This window comes from Rhea americana, unplaced genomic scaffold (assembly GCF_003343005.1).
Source record: "Rhea americana isolate MKP2758 unplaced genomic scaffold, rheAme1 scaffold_145, whole genome shotgun sequence".
NCBI lineage: Eukaryota > Metazoa > Chordata > Aves > Rheiformes > Rheidae > Rhea > Rhea americana.
In genome coordinates, this window is record NW_028185539.1 from 1,417,087 (window position 1) to 1,441,687 (window position 24,601).

General features: G+C 36.2%; 1 protein-coding gene across 1 annotated transcript; it reads right to left on the minus strand.

Annotated features, from left to right (window-relative positions):
- Positions 1–18: 18 nt before the first annotated feature.
- On the minus strand, positions 19–24,601 carry DHX32 (DEAH-box helicase 32 (putative)). The gene is made up of 10 exons (XM_085299122.1): positions 24,073–24,601; positions 19,192–19,385; positions 17,298–17,670; positions 14,564–14,663; positions 14,305–14,463; positions 6,313–6,504; positions 4,440–4,589; positions 2,320–2,510; positions 1,298–1,479; positions 19–211 (listed from the first exon to the last, which is right to left on the minus strand). Exons 1-10 carry the CDS (start codon positions 24,340–24,342, stop codon positions 19–21), a joined length of 2,004 nt encoding a protein of 667 aa, XP_085155248.1. The 5' UTR covers positions 24,343–24,601.

A 24,601-nucleotide genomic window follows, 5' to 3' on the forward strand; every position in this document is an offset into this window, starting at 1 on the left:
TGAATACTTAGATTTAAGTCATTGAATAATACATCTTTGTTCAGTGGGACTTTGGAGATATTTCCCATATTCTTTCACGTCATAGTTAGTTTTCTGTTCCTCCTTCGTTGCTGAAACAGGTGACAAATGATTGATCACTTCCTGAAGAATATCCTTACTTTCACTAGGAGGAAGATTGGTAAAATAATACTGAGGTGCCAACTCCACGAATCTGGTGAGGAAATAAAACATTATTATATTACATTATTACAAAACATTATTATTTAATTGAAATTTGAAATGTTTATAAAGCTATTTCCAGGCTTGTGCGCAATAAAGCCAGCAACATGCTGATGCGGACACCTACAGAGTGGTTATTTAAACTTAAAAACTCTCTGCAAGATGAAGGTGCTGATTTGTTCTTTCAGTAGGCTTGCAGTTAATGCCCTCAGCCTATATTTCAGGTGATTTTTAGTTTAATTCTCAACATTAAATATACATTAAATAGTGATTTTTCTGGATTTGAGTATCTTGCTGGCTCAACAGAAGAGTGTATTAAAAGGGAATTCTTACAGCCACTGGAAATAGAAATGACATTTCCCAGTGAAATGTAAATTCACAGTGCAAAGAGATGTGGGCAGAAGGAAGACTAGTCTTTTCTTGAATCCATAAACAGTTGCATGGGTTGATCTGTCTGGTTGGACACACAAAACATTGAGTTCTGGTTTATAATACATATTCCCTTGTAAGACACTTTTGCTACTAGTAAGTGTTTTTTTTAAATTGATGAATTGATACAATTAATGACAGACACTGAGACTGAGTACCTAAAAAGACTGGCATGCTTTAGGAAATATGAAAGGCTGACTTCAGTGATATTTTTGTTTTGCATTAGGAAAAAAACAGTAATGGGCCAAAGATGTACACAGTGACAGAATAATACTTAGCATCAAGAAAAAAATATTCCACATATACTCATTAGATTTAAGTGTGCAAAACAACTTTCTTCACCACTCCAGTGTTGCCAGCTGTATCTTCCTGCTTGATATAATATGAAGTTTGTTCTTTGCTGCTATGACCATTTTACTGCTTTCCTTGTAACACCACCACCCAGAGTGAATCAGTTAGGCTTGCAAGTATTTCTCAGTAGAACCAGAAGATATTTCCTGTTGTCGTCTTTTCCTTTTCCTCTGTCACAAAAGTAGCAGACTTCTGCAAGCATTACTGTTAATATGCATACACATCCTTATTCTGTGGCTTAAATTATGCTTCAGTGATAAAAGTATCACTGAAGAAAGCTTTACCATTGTTAACTTACAGATGAGGTGATATCTCGGAGACGACTCTGATAGAATTGTCTTCTGATATACTAAACTCATGGAATAGAACCCACTCAGGAATCCTTCTGGTGTTATAATACGTTGAGAAAGGAGGAAGCTGAGCTACTTGTCTGTGTGTTAGCATTAAGTAGTTTCCTGAGCTGTCTACATCACGAGCAATCTAAAAGAGGCAAAGGGTTATCCATTACTTAATACATAAGATACACGGATCAGTTTTTGCCTATTAAATTAAAACTAAAACTTGTATCCATATACTTTCATATACTAAATTTCTGTGAGAAAGCTAGGGCTTGAATAACATGAAATGGGGCTTACTGTTAAAGAAAATGCTTGTATATTTGAAAGGACACCAACTGGGACAAATGAGAGCAGACTTATTACCTGAACCTTGGTGGTAGGTTTTGAAGGGCTACTTTTAATTAATAAAGTTTCTTTGTGTCAGCAGCAAGATTCTTAAAAGAGTTACAAGACTTAAAATACTTTGCATCTATGAGTACATGAACTAATGTTGTCTGGAGGGTCATTTTTGTGTTCAGGTGCAGCATACCACTATAAAGAAAAGTGTGCTTTCAAGTAGGAATAGACAGTGAGTGTTGTTTAAAATATGTAGAGTACCTCATTTGGTTGAGATGAAGAGAACTGTATACCTAAACATGAACAGCGGATCACTTTTCTGTTTTCAGAATATTTTCACCTAAATATCTTCAAAGAGGTCCTAAAATAATGCCTGAGAGGACAGTGTAAGTTGAGAGTTTTCTTGAGTTAAAAGTTATTTTGATGGAAAGGCATATGACAAGAGTTTTCCGGTCCCAGTTAAGTGTGGACTTCATGCTGTGATAGTTGAACCCCAGAGAGAAGACTAGAACTGGCAGAAATGTTTGTCTGAAGTGTCTTAACTTTTGTGATGATCAAAAGATTTCATGACTTTGCTTAAAATCTCTGGAAGTGTTCTATTTAAATTAACAATGCACTAAGATAAAACCACAGTAATTTCCCTTACGTGCATAAAGTAACCAGATACAAGAGATTTCTTTATGTTTAGTATATTTCCTTCTGATCCAAAGTCTGGTTCTGAAATGGGAAGTTCAATGCGCTTCATAATCTCTACTAGTTCAGCTCTAATAGTTTCTGCCATCCTCAGTGCGGAACAGTTTAGAAAATAATCACGACACCATTTCTCATTACTGTAGTCTGTGGAGGGAAAAAAAATAATTGGCTTAAAGTACAATCATACTGATAGGTACTATTCCCAGAGATACAGCTCTATAAAATGTTGTTTGGCTGGTGAAATTAAAATCATTTCAGAATGAGTAGATGTGTCAGAGCAGTCCAAATTCTGATAGCAAGAGCCATATGGACAGCTTAGAATTACTGACGTTGTTTGTAAAGGGAACATTTGTAGGCAAAATTTTATATCGTTAATTGGTTTTATTGAATATTTTTTATTCAGAAGGGTATTTTAAATTCAAAATCCCTTACTTGGTCTGTAAAAAGTAGTAGCTTCAAATACAGTAACTAACAACTCTATTTTCAGACTTTCTAGATCCAGGCCAGAATATGAAACTGAAATCACTTTTATAGTGCTGATGATTGATCATACTGTTGGGTAAAGACTGAACATGAAACAATCCTGCTGTCCTGCTTTGGAAAGGAGCTGGTGCTCAGGAACATCTTCTAGTGGCAGAGAAGCTGCACTTAAAAGATTGATTTTCTTTTTAGCATTTTTTTAATACCTATACATAATCATAAGGTAAACTGGTCATACAGTATAGAAATCAGTAACTGGTAATCAGATGATGCTCAACTTCTGTCATTATTTGGAATATATAAACATACCACTACAGTGTCTAAGCATTGGGCTCAGACTAAATATGAACCTGAGCAAGATCAGTGAGCACAGGAAAACACTTTGAAGACCTGCTGTCTGCTCATTTGGGTGAATATAAACATGTGACTCATTAGTGCAACAGTGAGCTGGCCTGGGATTCTTCACAGATACAGATCAGTAGTTAGGTAATGCTCTCTACCCTCAGTGTGTGGCTGGGAGATCTTGTCACAACAGTGATCCTGTCCAATATTTGTTTGCCTGCTGGGTTGTGCTGCATCAGAGAAATCTCTCTTGTATGCAGAGTCTTTGATGTTTAGGAAACTCTGACTAGCACGGAATACTGTGTGCTAAGCTGTTAGTACAAACTACTGCAAGAGCAGTAAATCTGTCTTTCTTGAGGCTCTGTATGAAAAGTTGAATCAAGATCTAACTTCTTATGTCCAAAGCATTGCATGGCCTGAATCCTGAATGCCTTTACTCATCTTTAAATGGTAGCACGAAGTGGTAGCTGACAAGCTTGACCTACTGGCATTGTGGAATGCATTGCAACAGAAGTAAAGCCTCTATCTTCAGCAAAAGAATGTTACTGAGAGTTGATCATAAGTTGCTGATTAATTTCTTCAGGACATAAAGATCATTTAAAAAATCTAGAACTTTCTGTATCTATCTTTTGAAGCTACTACTTCAAAGAGCGTTTTCCCAGTCCATGCTGTACTTCTGTAAATACTCCTAGATCTCTTTGTCTACATGTTAAATGTTCAAATTAGTGCCTTGTTGCTTTCTCCTGTTCTGGCTTTTATTTCATTTTCTGTAAATTTTGTGAAGATTGCTTCCTATCTTCCAAATTCTTTTTTAAAACTTTCCTCTTACTTTGAACCCTATCAAAGAAACCCTAACAATTATATGGCTGCTGAGTAATCAAATGCCCCCACAATTGTGGATCTTGTGTGGTCTTGTGTTGGCTGTTAGAGGAGGAACCACGTTCTGTTTTTGTTCAATGTCAGTTCATACGACAGCTGTAATAGTGCTTACATATCCACATTGGATGAGGTCAGGCTGTCCCAGGTTACTTATGTTAGACGTTTAGTACTAAAATTGTAATGTCTGTTTGCAATGGCTACTGTCTTAGTACTTCCCTGTGAATTAGCAAGTCTAAAAAGAATCATTCACAAAGAGTTCATGAACCAAATGCTAACAATGAGTGATCCTTTATTTAAAAAAATACAGCAACATAAAACCTTTTAACCAATGTGTGTTTCTTTTTTTTTCTGTCTGATGTATGTTATACTTACATTGGTTTGTTGAGTTTCTACTGACTTCCTTGAAAGCGTTGAAGACATTGATAAGAGTAAAGTGATCTCCTGCAGGGTGTGAGAATTTTCGCCAGCAAGTAAGAGCAATCTCTTCTGTTCCAGGAGGTGCATGTGAGAAGCAATTGGGAGCTTAGGAAAGAATCAAGCCAGTAGTTACTAAGATACTTAAGTGCATGACACGAACAAGGCACTGTGGTCAGTAACTGCACCAGCTTTTTTTTCCTTGCTCTTAGTCCCCTTTAATCTTCAAAATTGGATCAATGCTGAAAAACTGAATATATTGTATTCACTAAGCTTTTTATTAATACAAATGTTCCTTCTATCTTTTATTTTACTTTATTTGTGCTGTGAGCAGAAAAGAAGGTAAGTGGTTTTCTAGACAGATGCCGAAGATGCTTCATAATGGCATGGTCCCATTTATCTAGAACCCAAGCATATAGTTTCTTTAACATACAAAAGAATTTGAATCTATGGATGAAATGCCTGAATTTGTTCCTATATGTTAAAGCTCATGCCTTCTGGTACATTCTATGTATGTTGTGGTATTGTGCTACATAATTGTGTCTTTTGAGACATCTGAGCTTTTTAAAAAACAAAATATGTCTATGCTCAATCCTTCATATTTGTTCTATGGCCTTAAAAATTGTATCAGAAATATAGGTCCACTATTAAAAAAGTTTAGACGAGAAAGTGTTCTGTAAGCAAAAGAACTAATGAAGCTTAGTTTCCTGTGGATTCATTTCCTTGCAGCGTAAAACCCCTCTGCAATTTCTGGGCAAAGGATGTTCACACTGAGCAGAATATAGCAATGCAGTATTTTCTGCAGCTGTGGTTAGGGCTGTAGATAGCTCTCAAGCATTGGTTCTGTATTAGAATTAGGTCATAAAAGCAGTAGCAAATAATACTGTATGGGTAGGAGGCTGCTGTGGAGAGAGGAGTGAGACAGCCAAACATTACTGAAGCCAGTATTACTATCCAACACAAAGACTTAACAAGATTTCAGGATAGTCTTCTCCTGTGTTATTTGGTGGGATCTGGAGAAGTCCGTGTCATTTGCGATTTGAACTTTTTCTAGAATCACTTTTTCTGTTATGTTAGAATCTTAGATTTTGTGCTTCTTTGACACATTAAGACTTAAATAGCAGCTTTGTATTTTGGAAACTATAGCCTACTATCTAACAGAACCATTTGGCTTTAAATATCTGGGTTTTTATGTGCTGACTTCAAAGTTCTGTAACATCAAATAAAAGAAATTGTTAACAACCTTTAATATGAATGTTCTGTCTCCAGATGCCACATGTTCAAGGCTTGGGGCCAGCTGGTTTGTGTCACATTGCCATGTAGGAGCAGAGTAATCCATCAGGACAGGCTGGTATGAACACTTACAGTTACGGTAGTGTTTTAAATTATTATATTCAAAGTGGAGCAGTAAGATCACAAAGTAATTCTTTGTAGGTCAACAGTTTAATATTGTTTATAATTAGAGCTTCCCACTAATTTCCTGCTTTAGTCTGTAACAAATGTATGAATATAATGAGATAAGTGTTCATTTTAAAGAGATGTTCTGTGTCTGCTTTTTGGCAAAAGCTAAGCTAATGGAGTATTTGAAGCATGGAATTCGAGCACAGGCAATGCTATTTATGAACTTCAATGAAGTTGCACATTACTTGTATTTCATTGCATATTCAAAGTCAAGACTTAAACAGCGAAAAATGTTCATTTACTTTAGGTAAACCAGAACTTGAATAACGAAAGTTTGGCTATGGGTTGCCCTCATGAGTAGACTTCGAAAGAGTCTGTGAGGATTTGGGCAGGTAACACAAACAAGCACTAAGACATTGTTTAGGAGTACCTGTTACCATGGCTGCAATGGTGAGCATTTCGTCAACACATTCAAATTCACACGAAGCCAAAATTGACTTTGACAATTGTGGATCCAGAGGAAATTCTGACATGATAATTCCAAATTCTGAAAGGTTTCCATCATTATCCAGAGCTGCTAGATAATCAAGATCTTCCAAAGCCTGCATCAGGCTTTCAGGAGCTAATAAGAAAGAAAAGATAATTCAGAAGTCTTAAGAATGGTTCCATGTAAATGAATGTCTTAATTCTCGTTACAGTATTTCAGTTTGTTTCCTGTGTAAAAGTGATTGAAGTCATCTACTTGAGGTGAGTAAAAAGAAGTAACAAATGAGATAGACTAAAGGCTGAGAACATACTGGAGGAAACTGGAAAAAGGGAAATAAGATGTTATGATAAGAGGCCTACAAATAATTTTGTTGTTCGTTCTTCTTTTCAGTCAGAGCAGTTTTTGTAAGAAGTCAAGTCATGGTGAACGCTGAACAGTATATTACACAATTTGTCCAGAACTCCTTCTGTCTTCATCTAAAAGAGCACTACTGGCAGTCTTCAGACTTGTAATTCTTCTGGGTGCATGTGCTTTCACTTTAATGAGAAGTTATCAAAATACAGAACAGGTCTAAGGAGGAGGATTATAACCATGAAATGAGGGAAGAAAAAAGACAAGTATTTACAGAAGTTCTGGCTCTGTTATCATTTTTTGGTATGTTCTATAATTACAGGTATTTGGAGTTCTTTTGTTGCTTTTTTTAAACAGTTTCTCATGATGTCAGAAGAATGTGGGAACCTAGTAAAAGAAAATATCTCCCTAGCAAATGGCCGTACTTTCTGACTGTTTTCACTAAATTAAATGCACCCTTATTTCAGGCTAGAATTTCCTTTTACTGTTTACATTTTGTTCTCCTGATATCTTCCTTTTTTCCCTCAGATTTTAAAAAATCAGTGTATTAAGTGACTTTTAAGCAGCATCTTTTTCCGGTGAAAAAAATAGTGTAATAAATTCGGACTCTGTGTTACAGGTGATAAGAAAACATATCTAAAAGGAGATGATTAAACAAATCAGTAATTAAAACAAGAACCTGAGAAGCTTTCTAGAAAATCTGCCCTTCATGAAAGCAGTTCCTTTAGCCTGCACAGGCATAGAAGAGTTTTATGTGCAGCCATGCTGATTATAGTTCTAGGACTAAAGAGAGTGAACCTGAATGCTGATCAGAAGCAGCCAGGCCTACAGTCTCTGAAAAGTAGTTGCTGGAGCATCAAAGACACTGGTGGAAATTTGGGAACTCTTGCAGTATGAAAAACCTTTCTTCCCAACTGATTTTTTAATCCAGCTTTTACTGATAGTAGTCATTGTCACTTTTTTTTTATGACTGCCAGTTCATTTAAATGCATAACTGCCCTTCTCTCACTATAGCAACTTTCTTCTTACTCTGGTTTAAGAGCCTTTTAATATTTTTCCTTTGTTTTTTGTGGATGATAAGATAGATTCCAGTCCCATTGAACTTGGTGGCAAAAAATCCATTACAACAAGATTTGGCCCTCTTCTCCAGTAAAATGTGGCCAGCTTAGAGAAATTAATGACTGGACTGGTAGTTTGGTAGAGTGAGCTACTCTCAGCTGTTTGCATACTAATGTCCAAAAACCTGTAAATCAGGGGAAAAAAGCACATGTAGTATATATTTACACCTCTGTCTTCATTAATAGGTGACTAGAAAACATTTGTTGCTTGAAAACATTAGTAATGGAAAAAAAAAAGGCCTGTAAGAAGGAGGTTGCCTTTAGCCATAGGGCCACATGTCAGGCACCCTGCCTTCCTGCAAGAAATTCATGAGTTAATCACACAATCAGTAAGGTTGGAAGGGACCTCTGGAGATCATCTAGTCCAACCTCCCAAAGATTTTCTAGTGCTGGTTCCACTGGGGCTTGAACCCTGAGCATGTAAAGCAGATGTGATAACCACTAACCACTAGGTTTTTTCTTTGTTGGTATCATGTATTTATTGCCACCACTCAGCTCTGTAATTAACAGCCTATAATGAATTAAAGAATAAAGTAAAATGAGAAGCAAAGAAACAGCTGTTATTTTTATTTTTTTCTGTTACTGATGTCTGAAGGAAAAAATATTTTACTAATTCTCCTTATGTGAGCTTTTACAGAAATTCTCCAATGTGTAAATCTGACACGGTGTTTTTTAAAAAATTAGTATTCATTTTCATTAAAATCCTCTCCAGAATATATAAATTGCTGTTAAACTGTAGACTTGTTTTATTTTAGTATTAGAATTCACATGCCTGACTGTACAACATGAAAGATTTCTACCCAGATAGAAACATTTATTATCAAGCATATGAGGTTTAATGTGAGAGAAATTAAGCTCTTTCAAAAGCTAAAGCATGAGAAGAAAGTATGTTGGGCATTTAAAGAAATGAAAAGTAACAGCTGATGATGAAGAATAAAAATCATTGACAGGAAATAGATGCATGCCAGTGATTGAAAATTCTGGGAAAATAAAATGGTAATTCAGATATGCACTAATTACTAGCAAATCATGGAAAATCACTTTCCAGAAATCAACACAAGTAGTTTGTGTTATAAGTTACAAAATATCTGGTTATATGGCAGCTGATTTAAATCCCTGATAACATCGGTAATTTGCATTTTTATGCCCTAGACTTAGCTGCCTTGAGATTTACAGGTACAAATTGCTTCCTCATTTTGCTTGGAGTGTTATAAAGAAAAAAGGTTTAATTGTATTGGAAAGGACAAGATAGTAAAGGTAGATTAAGCAGGTGAAGGAACAGTAATAAAATGAAAAATAGAATAGGGTTTACAGATATTAGTCTGCATTTTGAGGCACACACTCGATCAGTAAAAAGCCACTGTAAAAATGGCAAACGTTTGTTTGGGAATTCTTTATGGTTTTGTTCCTCTTTAAATAAAACCTACCATAAATAAGACAAAAGTAGTATAAATGTTTAAATACAGAAAGCTGCCCTTTAAAGGATAGGGACTTGCACTGTCTTGGAATGATTTTTAACAAGCAAGTGTCATTATTTTCAGGGCTGTTTGCCAGTGTCAACTACTGCTCCCATCAAGGCAAAATGCAAAGCTTTGTGACTCAGCTGCTGCTTTCACAGAAGCAAAGTTAGGAAGAAGTTTGCAAGATATGTTCCATACTTCCAACAAGAAAACTTACCATACATCCCTGGAAGTTTGAAAGGTATTTCCTTATCTGATATTTCCTTTCTATAGCTTATGTTCTTTGGCTGCTTAATACTCAACTGCTCTGGACTTAAGGAAATCTTGCCAGTGTTATTTACATACAGATCCTATTCCTGATCATTTGTGGCCTTTATAAAGCAAATACGTAACTAAGTAGTATTCTTAGAGCTTAAATCATTTATCTGAGGATTTCATGCCAACTTACAAGATGATATCCTTAACTTTTTTTTTAAAAGCAAACGGTTTAGTGATTTACCCAACATTCCATATTAGAAATAGGAATGAAACAGTTTTTCCACTTTCTGTTAGGCTTAGCAGTATGAAGAACTGCCAAAATCATTACTGCAGCGAGGCTAGTTCTAGAGTATGGTGTTTCCGTTTGTCATTGTTTTTTAACTTTACTTTCAAATTATGCAAAGATTTTTCTCTTTTTGTCTTTTATGGGGCAATTATAGCAGCTCCCTCCTCTAAGCAGTTGGCTCCATGTGACGTGCTCTGTGCTGGGCTACACACACTGCCTTGGCACCTGTTTCTGGAGCCTCTTGACCCATGGGTATGGCCAGAGCTTAAGAGCTGCCAAGTGTCAGGTGTGCACCGCTTCCCAGTCCTTGTTTTACTGTGTTCCTGTGTTTGTGTGTTGTTTGGTCCTTACCTCCTCCTGTCCCTTTTATGTTTCTCCACTGATTTATGTAGTACAGAATTTTGAGTGGGCATGTCTGTGTTATCTATCAGAAGGCTTTTTGTTATGAGATAGATAATGCTGTTTAGCTGAATTCAAAAGTTAAAACATTAAGATAATGAATCTGCCTTGAAGATATCCATCGAGAAGACCTTTACAGGAGTGTCTTTGACAGTTTGCTTTTAATAAAAAAACATGCAAACTTTGTCTCTGGAATTGTCTAAAATGATATTGTGGATACTCTAGAAATATATTCCGAGCGTACAGGGAGTTATAATAGTATAGCTCTAAAATGTCATGGCATCCATGACCACAAACAAAAATTTTAATTTGAAAATTGTTTGTGATAGTTCTGCATGAATGCAGAATCTCCCATCTGCTCTCACCTTAACTATTTTTTATGGAAATTTTATATGACTTAGTTTTTACACTGATTTGCATAGTTTAAATGTTACAAAACATTTTTCCAATGTTTTACAAAATGATACATAATGTTGCTGCAATTTATGGGAAAGGAGTTCTTTTGTCCCATTATATAACACAATAAAGAACTAGTTGATTAACTGATAAAAATGTAAAGACCTCACTATTGTAATGACATAGGAATTCAAATAATGCACTTCAGAAGTGCAGTGCCAAATCCATTTTTATGTGGCTCATGAATTCTAAAAAGAGTAACAAGTCTGCTGCATTTGCTCGTTTCGATTATAGCATGAGTTACATGCAGCAGCTGTAAGCCTGACGTGTTTGTTGCTTTCATAATGCAGTAATGAGTCAGAGTTAATCCCTGCTTTTATTTTTCCTCAAAGAACAGCAGAAAAAAAACCTTGTGCATATTGTTGCTGAACAGAAATAAAATGCTTTAGTGATGTAATTTCTGTTTCTTATCTGCTATATATTCTTTACTGTCATGTATAGGAAATGGACTATGAAGTACTTCTCTGAATTCTTGCTATATTATGCACCTTGCTTTCTCTTTTATGAATTTCAGCGTACTTTTGATTTTTCTGTTAACCAGTTCATACACTGCTCTGGCACCTCACTGAAAATATTATTTTGTTTAGGAGAAATTAATCTGAGATTTAAAAAAAAAAAAAACACTCAAAAAACCTCCATCTGTTTTGATTGCAAGGAAAACTTCAGAATGTTAACTGAACAGAATGATTCATAGCAAAGCCTGTGGCATTTTGTTTTAGTGCTAGTAGCATATGGGAGATGCTGTTATGTATATGATCCCTTTAGTTAAAGAGAAAGCAGGTCCAAGAAGTTGAAGAGATAACGGAATAGTCAAATCCAGGACAAGCTACGCTGCAGAGAAATGTAGCTGCAAAGCTGATTGTTTTTAGTATCTGCACATTCTGAAGAGCAACTTATTTGGGCAAGTCAAATGAATAGAGCACACAGAACTTTTTTTTTTTTTTTTTTTTTTTTTTTTTTTTTTTTTTTTTTTTTTTTTTTTTTTTTTTTTGTCCAGTGGATTTCTACTACTTTTGGCTGAGGATGGACAAATGGGCTTTGCATACATTGGTAGTAAGAACTTTTCTCCACGGGAGTTCCGTTAGGGTCAGAGAAGCCTTATTAGCCTGCTTACCCATTTCATAAGCTTGTTGCTTTTTTTTTTTTTGTTTTTCCCCCACTTAGGCCTATGTACAATCTTGGCAATCTCTCCTCCTCTTTCTTAAACTCTCTCCTCACTTCAGATTACAGAAAGCTTATGTAACTAAACAGACTGCAGCGAAGATAACGTAGCCTTCTAGGGAAGCTACCATCCCTTGCATAAGAGAGGCCTTGATGCTTTTCATTTCTAATAGCTCTTTGCCTCCCCTGCAACTCTCCTCTGCAGTATATATCCCAAGGTGATTTTAGCCTTACAGCTATTAAAAAGTAAGTTAGGGCTTTCTTTCAACTAGGTATCAGCAGTAACTGGAGTTGGGCAGCAAGGATGATGTGACCAGTCACTGCCTGGTTCTGCTGGAGGTAACTACTGCTGATCTGCATAGAATTGAGTGTGTGCAGCGAGTCAGGACTGTCTCTATACAGAATAAGAAAACATGGACTTTCCAAGTCAAGATCATTGATCAGGTGGTCACCAGGGGAGATGCAGGGTCAAAAGATTATTTTATTTGCTTGAACACTTGGCATGTGTTAAGTTCTGTCAGCTGGCCTAGTAAAATAACTATCTGCCTTTGTAAATATGCCAACTGCAGTAGTCCTATTTCTGTCAGACAGAAGTAGTTTACACTAGGTATTTCAAACTCTCTGTATTCAGATAGTTTGAACGTTATAGTTGTCTCTGGAGAACTGTCGTAGGAATATTTTTTAAGGTTTAAGGTGGTTAGTTGCCCACTCAGAAGTAAGAATAAGAAAGCCACAGGGCAATGCACTGTGTGATCTATCCTAGGATAAACTGAAAGAGCTATACTAAACAATTAAAGCCATGTTTAAAATGCTTAATTATGTAGGGCCTGAGGACAGGAAGGTGGCCAGGAAATTCTACAGACCTTCTCACCTCCTTCCAGTTAATTCCCACAATGTTTGGGGGTTTTTTCTTTATTCCAGTAATTTATCTAACATTCCTCACACTCTTACAATAATGCCTCAAACTTTACAATACCTTGAACTTGCACTTGTCCTCTAGTTAGCAGTAACTTTTTCATATTTGATGCCAGTCCAAGTAAAATTGATGCGTTCATCAGATGCCTTTACGGTTTTGTACTCATCAGTAATATCCCTTCTTCAGCACCATTATCTCAAATATATTTTGTCAAATACAGACAAAACTTAAATTCCTGTATCTGTGAAATCCTTAAATGCTTCTAATTTTTTATCCTGAATACTGTGTCTCCATTGTGCCTTTAATCCAAAAATAATGCTTTCCCTAAAGAAACTATATGAATTCATTCTACTGCTCAAGAACAACTTTCGTCATATCTACTGAAAACATCAGTATATTTTCATAGAGTAGTTTAGTATTTTTTTTAGATTTTTTTATTTTTATTTCTTTATTTTTAGTGAAACACTTTCTAGATTTGAATGGAAGCCAACTGTATTCCATAACCATTTTCTGCAAAGGTTTCCTGAAGTCAGGAGTGGAGGTAACACCTGGTTCATCATCATGCATTGGTTACCAGTCAGATTGGCAAAGTTATTTCTATTAGACATGTTTCTGTTAGGCAGCCACCCAGGGCAAAGTAGAACAAACGCCACTTAATTAACTTAGAACCTATCACAGCACCCAACAGTAGAAATCAAACTTTTTGTTACTGATTAATTATGATGCACAAAACATGATGAGCACAAGCGATTGTTCTAATTTTGTGTATATGTATGAGGAAAGGGAGAACAACATAAAAATTCTTCCTCTTTGCACTGGAAAATTATCATAAATAAAGCTAGCAAAAAAGGCACATGATCCCCAAACCAATGAAATTTGTGGTATTATTTTTCTGACTTTAACTGGCTTCAAATCCACAGCAGAATTTGCAGCGTTACCTGGATTTTGTGGTAGGTCAGAAATGGATTTTTAGTGGAATAAAAATATGAAGTCAGTAAAATAGAAAGCAGCCATGTTTCTTGTATTCTGCCTCAAATTTAAGAGTATTCTCTGCCTAATATTGAAAGTTATTTCCATTTATTTTTATAAATAATAATAACCTGAAGCAACAGCTTATTTTAAATTTGGGAAAGGCGATGCTGGAGGATCAGAACAAAGCTGAACTCTAAATGTATCTCCTAGGTAACAATAGTTTGTTTGGACTGTACATTTTTGATTAAAGGAATATATTTTGTTAGATATCTGCACAATGCCTTGTAAAATGAGACCAAAATTTTCTTTGTAGGCTCCAGGAAAATAATATGAAAACTAGATGAGAAGATATTCAGAATACTGTTTTTTTTTTAATTCAGTTCCATTCAGATACTTTCTAGTATTTTTCAGAGCAAGCAATTCACACACTAGCACCTATTGCACTCAGAACTGTTAGTTCTAACAGGTAAGTGGTAAAAGCAGGAGCAGCAATATTGTAAGTATGTCCTATTTGTTAAAATCAGCATAAAATGTGCAAAATAGCTGCTTCATCATTACCTGGGCTAGTTATGAAGTCACAGTGTCCTAAGCCAGCTATATCCATCCTCTTTAGGAAAAGAACCATGCTAGTTAGGTTAGATTCCTGTATTTTGGCTATTAGATGTGGTTTCATTTCTTGGTGTGTAAATTCTTCAGGGTACAAGCAGAAGAGTTTTCCTGGAAGACATTTTGGAAAAATTACCTTATTTTTTGAATTGTTTTGTTGATTTTATTATTACTTAGAGCTAATGAATTTAAACTTTGAGCTAAATTCTACCTGATGGAGACATCCCCAGAATTTGTTTGTGCATCTCTGCTTGGCTTTTGCTGATAGGCTGCATTATATCAGAGTCTGCTCTGATTCTAGGATTGTATACCTTTAAATGAGAGAGACATTAAGCATCAGACAACACAAATATTAATGGTTTGTACTGAATTTTTGTCTAGGCTATTTTACAGAATGTGTAGTAACAGTTCCATTTCTTTTTATACTCTATATTTCAGTGGCTCTGAAATGGTATCAGTCAGCACTTCAATAAATTGACAACCTTAAGTTTTTCAATAACTGCTGTAAATATATCCTACGATGAATGTCTTTTTCTGAAGAAATGCACTTTGCTAAACACAGAACATATGCATGATATCATCGAGAAAAGTATCCAGCAAGATCATTTGTTTCTTCCTATGACTAAGTCCTGACACCGTCTGATAACATTCTGTTCCGTTATAGTTTCAGATTTTTGTCTTAATACCGAAATCTATCAGTCCAGCATAGGAGATGGGGACTGTAACAATGATGTAAAGGGATACAGTGCCACATTGTAATTTTTCTTAATTCAACCTTTATTTTGTTTAAATTAAGGAGCTAGTGGAGTTACTTTCATGACTAGCAGAGGATGTCCGTAAGTTTCTGTGGTATATAGCAAGACATACAACATCTAGATAAGGCAACTTTTTAGTTGTTTTATCTGAATCATCCTTGTCTACTTTAAGCAGAATTTTGCTCAAAAAGATAAAATGTGCTTCTGTGCGGGAGACAGATAAAATTTCTTCTCCACTGGGTAAATTCAGTGTATATTCTAAGTACAAGGCTTACAGGAGATTTCCTTCTGCATGTAACTTCATCTGTTCCCTCTACATTGAACTGATTTTCAGCCATATGGGTTGAATGTCAATTTGAATCACTGAGGAATGAATATCAGATAACTAATTTTCAATGCCTATGACGAACTAATTGAATTAAAGGGTACAAATTGTGTTATTGATAGAGGCAATTTGAAGGCCATCAGAAATGTATTGAAACAATTTAATTTCCAGCACTTCGTATTTTGATTCACAGAAGTCTGCAAACACTGAATTTCACTTTGGACTACAGATAAAAGAGGAAGCGAGATTCATTCATTCATCAAAGACAATTACAGTTTCAGCAATAGTTTAGGTTATGCATTGTCTAATTGAAAACTACTTTTAGTCTTTTTTTTTTTCCTTTCAGAAAAAAAGATGACAATTTTTTTCTTGACTTGTGACTGAGTTAATTCATAACATAGCCCAAAATAAGAATCCTTAAAAGTGACAGTGCAATACACACTTGCGTCAAAATGTGAGAAAGTATTTTTTCCGAAGTTTCTCCCTAAACTAACCCTCAAGGCTAATCAGGATTAAAAATCCCTAATCCAAAATTTTAGGAATTGTTAAATTCAGTTTAACGGTGGCAATGTCCTCCAGCCCTTAGCTCTCTATGAATGCATGGTGCACACCTGAGACTGGCAACTGCTGTGAACTGCATCACTGGTAAAGATGCGCTATGGCCATGTGCTCCCAGAGTCATAATGGATCACAGCAAATCATTGCTCCAACCCCTTTCTGCTGTAGCAGTCAGCAACAGAGACATAGCTTTACTGTCCCGACATTGGAAGGACTAAACTGGCAGAGTCTCTATGTGAATCACTTTGGAAAATGCTGTTATGTTCCTAATCTGCATAAAAATCTAAGTGTGCAGAAACTTGCCTACTTTACCTTAACTATTATATTGGAGGAGATATAAAAATTGTGAAGTTATTCTATTTTTTTTTCTTGTGTTTAAAAGTTACGTGAAGCTTAATAAAGTCAAGAAAATGTTCTTAAGCTGTGTTAGTGGAACACCAGCTTTGAAAACTCAGTCCACGAATTCAGCCACTTTGTTGTTCTAAACCAAATGTAATGGCACAAAATGGAAGGATAAAGGCTGCTCTCAGGAAATAATAACAATTTGTAATTACTCTGAGTCTTAAAATGTTTATTTGAATACAAGTGATAGGCAGATTGGATTGGCAGCTATAGAGCACTGAAGTTTCTCTGACAAGGACCTGATTGTGAAAGCCTGACAGCAGTAAACTTGAGTATCACTGCTATATGCAGGGATTCAGAGATGCCATAATCCAGAATGGACATATCCATGCTGATACTAGGATTATTTGTAGCACCTCCAGAGTGACATTTGAGTATACAAATGGTATATTTCCAAAAATTGAAATACAAAGGGAAAGAAATTGTGGGCAGGTTTAGCCAAAAAAAAAAACAAAACAAACAAACAAAAAAAAAAACTGAAATGAGACACTTATGCAAACTGGACATATGTCCTTTACTGCAAAATAGTGATAACATGATAACATTGCGATATACCCAAAGCTAGAATAATTTGCAGTGTCTTAGCTCCCTGCATTGATGGCTCTTGTCATAGTACGCTGCCTTTGCTACTTTTTATGTCACATATCAGAGAACAGTGATGGCCTTTCTCTCAGCCACAGAAAATCTGGTAGTTCCTTGCATTAGTCTATGTTACATCTATAGTAAAGCAGTATGCAAACCACAGTATCTGTGTAGGGTAATAGGAAGAACCTGAAGTGATAAAAACTATATGGCAATGTCTGGTGTCTTAGATACCAGCAACAAGATATTTATAGGCCCTATAAAAACTCAAATGTAAACTGTTTCTTGATTAAAAATCAGAGCTATTGGAATCAGAAACTTACTTGCTCACATGCCAGGAAGATCACAATATCACCCTTCTCTTTTGTATGGTGTATCTCAAAGAGTAGTCTTAGTGCAGACAGAAAATGGTCTTTCTGAATGCCACAAGTGTATACAACCTCTGTGCGGTGTTTGTTTTCCACTCTTACGAAGGGGACACTGCCATAGTAATTCTGCAGTTTGCTGGACATATGAGGAGCAGTGAGTATTACCAGCCTCAGTTCTGGCCGTGATACCAAGACAACTTTAAGAAGGCCCATTAATGCATCAGTTGGAACAGTTCTTTCATGCACATCATCCAGGATGATGACTCCATAGTAGTTCAGAAGAGGAACAGACATCATTTCCCTTTGTAGCATATCATCTGTACAGTATCTGCAACATAAAAGCAGAAGACTACAAAACGTCTTGGAATATTCAGATTTGATTGCACAATATTAATTCAGGGTGTTGGGGACAGCAAAGACCTTGTTCTTTCTGTTCTAACAAGAAAAGTTGGATAAGAAAAAATACAGCCTATTTTATAGTTATATTTCAAATACAGTCTTAAAAGAAATATGACTTTAAACCTATTTTTGAAAGGCTAAAAACTCAGTGAAAGTGTATGACTGCAAATGGCACTATGCTTTAAAGTATGCTGTAGGCAAAAGAAGAAATACTTGTACCTAAAGACTGACTTATGTTGCTTTTCATCTTCCAAACAATCTATGCATATTGCATACAGTAACTAATCCTTGAGCTAGGAACTAACGCTTACAGGTCGGTAAAAGGAAGTGTACACACACATGCTAAGACAGTGTCAGAACCAAGATGAGCTTTTAATTCATACTGTTATGCCCTCTCCACTGTCGTTCACAACATTCTTACTACACAAACACTTTTAAAGGGATGTTATTTTTTGCTGTGTTGCTCAGTAGGACTGTGAGTCTTCTTGAAACATGTTTTGACACACAAGAGACGATGGGATTCATCTCCTTTTCACACCACGCGCAGTTTCAGGAAGGTATGCTGCAGGAAGAGCGTTACACAGTTCTCCACGAGAAAGATAGGACATCCAAAATGAAGAGCCGTTAAACTGGATTTTCAGAAGTGGTGAGTACCCTCAACTTCACTGGAAATCAGTGTGAGCTCATGTGGATGGGACCGACGCTTGTGATCTAAACGTTATTGTTTGTTTCTGCCATGTTAAGGAGCCAAAGAAAGTAGTTTGGTAGAACTCCACTAACTTCTGGAGTAGTTCAAAGTTAGAATCCCTGTTTTGCCCACATTAACATGTTAGGTGTTTTTCTTAAAAACCCTCCTAAATGATTTCTCTTTTGTTACTTTTGTTAGTTTTTCTCTTTTGTTACTTTTGTTAGTTTTCCTAGCCATGATTTTTTCTCTCTCAAGGAGACAGTACTTTGATTGCTTTTAAATTCCAGCTTTATTCTGTGATAGATTTTCTCACTTTCATTTATGGTTATGAAAACTCCTGTACCAGAAGAGAAAGCGAAGGAAAAATTAGAATAATACAGCGGTTATTAGGGTGCCTAATTAAGTGTTGCACTGATTGTAACATTACCATTTTAACATCTTTACTGTACTTTAGCACATAACATGTCCTTCAGGCCTTTTACAGTTTGATTGATCACATAATCTCTTAATATCTGCATTTTATAATATTAGAAACAACTTTAGAAAGCAGTGTTACTATTTTTGTTTCTGTAATTAAGACAAGAGTCTTTCAAGACCAGAGCAATGTTCTCATGTGGTTGTTAGGTTATCTGAGCTAACAGCCTTAGTAATGTAATAAAGAGCTAAGGACTTAAGTGCTGTCAGCTGCTGACTTTCGCAGCTTCCTTGCAAAATATGGTAACATACCTCTTAAGTTGAAGGGAATAAGAAACAAATACAAACCTCAGGATAGTTTCTGCTGTACAACAGCTTTCAAATGGGACAAAATACCCCACTTCATGGCCAACATTGACATCCATTTCATCAGCTACGCGCAATGCCAGCCACACTGCTGTCTGCTTGTGCACTTGGGTGCACACGACTACACCGTGTTGATAGTGGACAGAAAGGCAGTACTCAGCACACCACTGAGGAATCTTTAAGTAAATAAGAAAACAAATAAATTCAGTATTTAACACATTTAGCAGAGACTGCAATGCAAAAGAAGCAGACAATTTAGAATTTACATGGGGGAACTATATCAACCTGAGCACCTGGTGCTTACCATCTGCCTGACTACTGGCAGCTGAGCTGCACCTGTCGCAACTTATCTGCCTGGATTCTGGACCCTAAATCTCTTAAATAGTCAAGAGTTGGAGTGACACAAACTAAAAGATTGATTTGGGAGTTTCTCAACTAGGCTCAGATTAGTTTGAATAGATTGCAAAAGAGACAGACTTGGCCCCTGGGGAGGAGGTAACGCCAACAATGTCATTCTTAGGTATTTCTGCTGCTTGATCCAACAATGTCAGTGTGGTTGCTGGCAAGGGCTTCTCAGCTGGCTCAGCAGTAAAACTGTCCTTGCTAAATCATACACAGATAGTTGACATAAGAAATGTGTTCCAGGAAAAAGACAATTTCAAAGTGGTAAGTACTAGAATAAATATATGTAATTTCAGATTAATTAAGTCTGTAAACAAAGCTAACTGAAAATGAACTGCTCTGAAGAGTTACGTAGTAGTGCTCTAATTTCTGTGTTTACAGTAGGAAATCAGTATTGGAAAATATATCAGTGCGTTATTGTCGTGAGAATGTAAAATACCATTACGAATATCATTTTAGTGAAAATATTAAGTTTCAAATCCTCCTACTTTAATTAATCACCATATGTAAACTAAGTGCAGCAACATCAGCCACACATCATTTTTCTTAGGCTTTTAAAATTGTTATTTATTATTTGTTTTAAAAAATGCTTAAAAAAGAGCTGACAAAATGTTAAATCTTCTTAAACTTGTTTTTGAACTATTAAAAGAGTTGGCACTCATTAATAAGTAGTTTATTATCATGCAATGTTTGCTTTGTATAAGTTACAGTCAACAAGAGCTGGAGAAAGGACCTAATACTCTTAAAAAAAAAAAAAAAAAAAAAAAAAAGGCCTTAGGCAGTGGGTATCCAGGATGTACATTACAATTCTTTTGTAGGGACATAGGAATTGTCAATTAGAAGAATGATCTCTGTAGTTCAATATCTGATCTCTAGCAGTGACCAGCATCAAAGATTGAAAAATAATAATAAGATTGGCAACAGTAAGTTATCATCTAGCTTTACCTGCAGTGAAGTTTTCTCCTAATTCCCAGTCATGAACACTCATATTTCAGCATATGATATTTGTCAAAATTCTTCCCTGCTTACTGAGGTAACAAACTTAGGTTGTTACATATATATTATTATAGCAGAGTTTGACAGTCCTACTGGGTATTTGTGTTTTGAGTCAAACTGAGATCTTGGCTTCAGTGATACCCTTTGAAAGGAGTTCTGTAAATTAATTGTGTATTGTGCTGAAAATTATGCTTTTAGCTGAAATGAATGATTATCACTTTTCTCTGAGAAACAACCATTCTTATTTCAGTCCTGCATTCCCTTAGAGGTTTTTCACCTAATGTTATCACTTGCCTGAAAATCCCCTGTTTTTCTTTCCTGATACAGCACTAATCAGAACTAGACCACAATTTTCCAAGTAAGATTATGCTCTGAATTCCACATAGACATTGTAGAATTTAACCATCTCTTTCCTTATTACCCTAATGATTTGCTTGCATTTTATATTGCTGCTACACATTGCCCATCAGTTTTAAATAAAAGTTCTGGAAGAACAGTCCAGAAGTTAGAATGTTAGTTTTAGATGGACGGACTTAGGTTCAAGCCATTGCTTTGCTCCACCACTTGGCTTTCTATGCGCTGATGAACAAAATATTCAGGGAAAGATTGAGTTTTGGGGGGAGGGGAGTTGAGGGCTAAATCTGCAATTAAAATTCTGAAATTATGCCTATTTTGTCTTGCTGTAACTAAATTGCATATGTTTCTCCTTGTTTGCTGTCAGAAATTGTGCCTTCGTGCTTTGAATTTCCCACAGTCAAAAATACTGAGAAAAGCAGTGCATAGTGCATACCTAAGTCTCATGCAGCCCAAAAAGTACCTTTTTCAAGACCATGCTTAATATACTCTCAAGATTAAATTCACATAAAAATGTCATTTTAGACATAACTTTAAAAATACATTTAGAGGAGGAGAGATCTTGCTCTCTCCCTTGCATGCAAGTGGAAGTAGAATACCTGTACTCCTCTGCCTGAGGGAGTCACTTCTCCTTCAAAGAGGAATACCATAATGCCAAGATTAAATGCAGGGCACCTTCCTGCTCAAGTTGTGTGGCTATGCAGAAATAGACTGAAGACTGATTAAGCCAGATAGTAAGAACACAAGTGACAGCATTAGTTGGTGATGAAAAACACATGGGAAGTAGTAGTTCTGGCTTCTGCTTCCTGTACTAAAAATGTTATATTCCATGAAAGAATGATAGTTGAGAGCTGTGCCTGGCAAAGCAAAGATGGAGACTAAAGCAGTTAGGCTTAGAGGTCAAGGAATCAAATACTGGAATAAAGAACTGAGAGAAGGAGGAAAATAAGAGACACTGGATAAGTACGCTGGGGGAGGAGGTTGACTGAGATACAGCAGACAAGGAGACAGGTCAGAATGTGAGAAGGACTTGGGAGTCGGAGATCGTAGATGGAGGAGAGGCTAAGACCACCACAAAAAGCTAAATTTGTGAGAATTAGATTTGGACAAAAACAAGCTGAAGAAAGTGGCAGAAAGGAACGAGCCTGATCAAAACAAGGAGAGATGTCTGTGTCCATCAAAGCATACTCCCTTGAGTGCTATCATTCCTGTTAGCGTGTGTGTTAATCCCCTCGGGAAACCATGTGCATCTGCCCACTCTAGTGCTGATCCACACAGGAAGTAACTAACTACATGTTACCACTTCCAGTTACGCAGCTGGAAGTGCAAGGCTGGATGTTGAGGTAACATTCCAGCCCTTCTGAACTGTTGATGCTTGTGAAGGACTTTGTTTTCATTCTGTGTCCTTAGAAAGCACGGAAGTTTTATGTATGTGTATATAGACTGCAACAACATGGGGAACAGATGTCTCTGTTTTCTTTTTTTCTGAAGACTCCATATAACTATATGTCAAGGATGGACTGTACTGCAAGGCTGTATCTGTGCGGTGAGAGTTTGGTGGAGAGTGACAGCCACTAACTTCAATTAACCTTCTTCTGTGGCATCTGGTACGTATGTCATGAAAGCAGAAAAGGCTGCAATGCACCACTGAAAACTAGGAAACTTGGAACTAACCAAAGGGGATCCAGAGAGAGCAACCAATTTAATGCATGTCGTTTTCAGTATGCAACACTTGACATGTATTTTAGCTGAGCGCTGAAAAGATAGGAGCTGCAAAAAGCAAAATTTCTTGTGCATCTTTGTTTTCTTCCTTTTTTAGTATGTTGCTCGGGCTGAAGTGAAGCTAAAATCCAAAATAAATCAGAAAACAAAGTGCAAATAAATGTGTAGGTCCCTATGTGGAAAAACATTGTTTGGAAAAATAAAGAAATAATAAAAAGTGTTTTAACAGTTTAGAATAAGGATGAATCGAGTAAGGACAATGTGTATGACAACAGGATATAATGGCAAGGTTAGCCGTGACTGTAGAAGAGCCAAGAAAATTCTGCAGTTGAACAAAACGGTTACCAGCAAAGTGTAAAAGGAATGATTTATTGATAAAATACTAAAGTAACTTGAAATAATTTACAAAGTATTTAGATTAAGCCCTGATGTCTCTAAAGTGGGTGGACATACACCCATACCTTCAGTAGGCAAGGATTTTAGCTGATATATTCTATAGTAAGTTTGAAAAATATCTAGTTGAGAGACAGGTTTTCAAGTTGAGATATGATGTGATATACAAACAAAACAGAAATTTACAGTGCACATATTAGTAGATATAAGAATATTTCATACAGTTTTTCTAAGGTTATGTGTATATTTGATACGGTAGATATTCATGAATGTATTTTTCATTCAGTGCTCAGAGCTTGACATTTATAAATCTAGTATGTAAACAGAGGTAGTTCTGAAGTTTTTGTTGTTCATAATACTGTATCAGACAGTAGCAGGTTGAAATGTGGTATTCTTTAGTGCTCAACTTGCCCAAAAGCCTAAAAGAAATCACCTAAGTAATAACAGTTTGTAATTGACACACATGAAATGCGTCAACTGTCGTTAAGTATTTGAACAGAGTAATTGAAATGTGTAAGCATATCTATCTATCTATCTATCTATCTATATATATATATATATTTATAGTTGACTGAATTAATGTTCTGCCACCTTTTGTATTTTACTCCTCATCGCTGGCCGTAGCACTTTGAGTTAGAATACATAGCTGTACATCTGTGTCTGCTCTGAGAATCGCTAAACATTAGTGGAACAGTATGTGCATACACTGCATCTCAGCTCTTGAGAAATGGAAATTATTATGTTGCAAAGCAATACAGCACTCAACATAAAAACAGCCTACTACTTATTGAAACCAGATACTGGCAATATATGAATCTGGATGTTAATGTGCCTAATATAAATAAAGGACAACAGCAGCGAACAGTAAATTAAATGCAATTTTTTGTTTTAAAAATCTGTGATTTTAGTAAAATAGTAAGAGAGTATATGATATTAAATGTTCTAAATATATATATATATATACACACATATATATATATATCTCGTAATACTCACCTGAGAGCTTTTGCCAGTCTTAGCCTCTCCTGCCACAATCACAATTTGATTATGAAGCAAACTTTCCATAAAAGAGTATTTCACTTGCCATACTGGAAGTTCTTCTCTTTCTTTCCTAAGTTTATAGTAACGGGAAGAATAAGGCAAGCCATCAAAAGGATTAAGTTCTAAATCTTCTTCACATACTAGCATTTCTTGTTCATCACCATCACTAGAGTCAAGCAATTCTGAAAAGCAGGGGATCTCTGGAGAAGGGGTTGTAAACTCCATCCCTCTTTGCTATGTTATTCCCAGCAATAGCCCGCTAAGGAAGGAGTCCTTGTGGCGACAGCTCATTCGGGCCCCGCAAACGGGAGGAAATCCACTTCTGCTTGCTCCAGGAGTAATATTTCCCAGCTCGGCAGTTCAAAAGTTCAGCAAACGTTCAGTCTTGGGGCCGCGGTGCCGTCTTTGTTTGTCACGCTGCGAGCTGGTTAATAATCCAGAGGATCCTTGAGAAAATACATTTTAAAAGCAGTCCGAAGAACAA

Coding starts and splice junctions, on each gene's coding strand:
- DHX32 (XM_085299122.1), bottom strand. CDS start 24,342: ATGGAGTTTACAACCCCTTCTCCAGAGATCCCCTGCTTTTCAGAATTG. Junction 6,505..14,304: donor TGACTTCATAACTAGCCCAG/GTAATGATGAAG, acceptor CTTTCTTATTAG/CTCCTGAAAGCCTGATGCAG. Junction 4,590..6,312: donor CATTGCAGCCATGGTAACAG/GTACTCCTAAAC, acceptor TTCTTTCCTAAG/CTCCCAATTGCTTCTCACAT.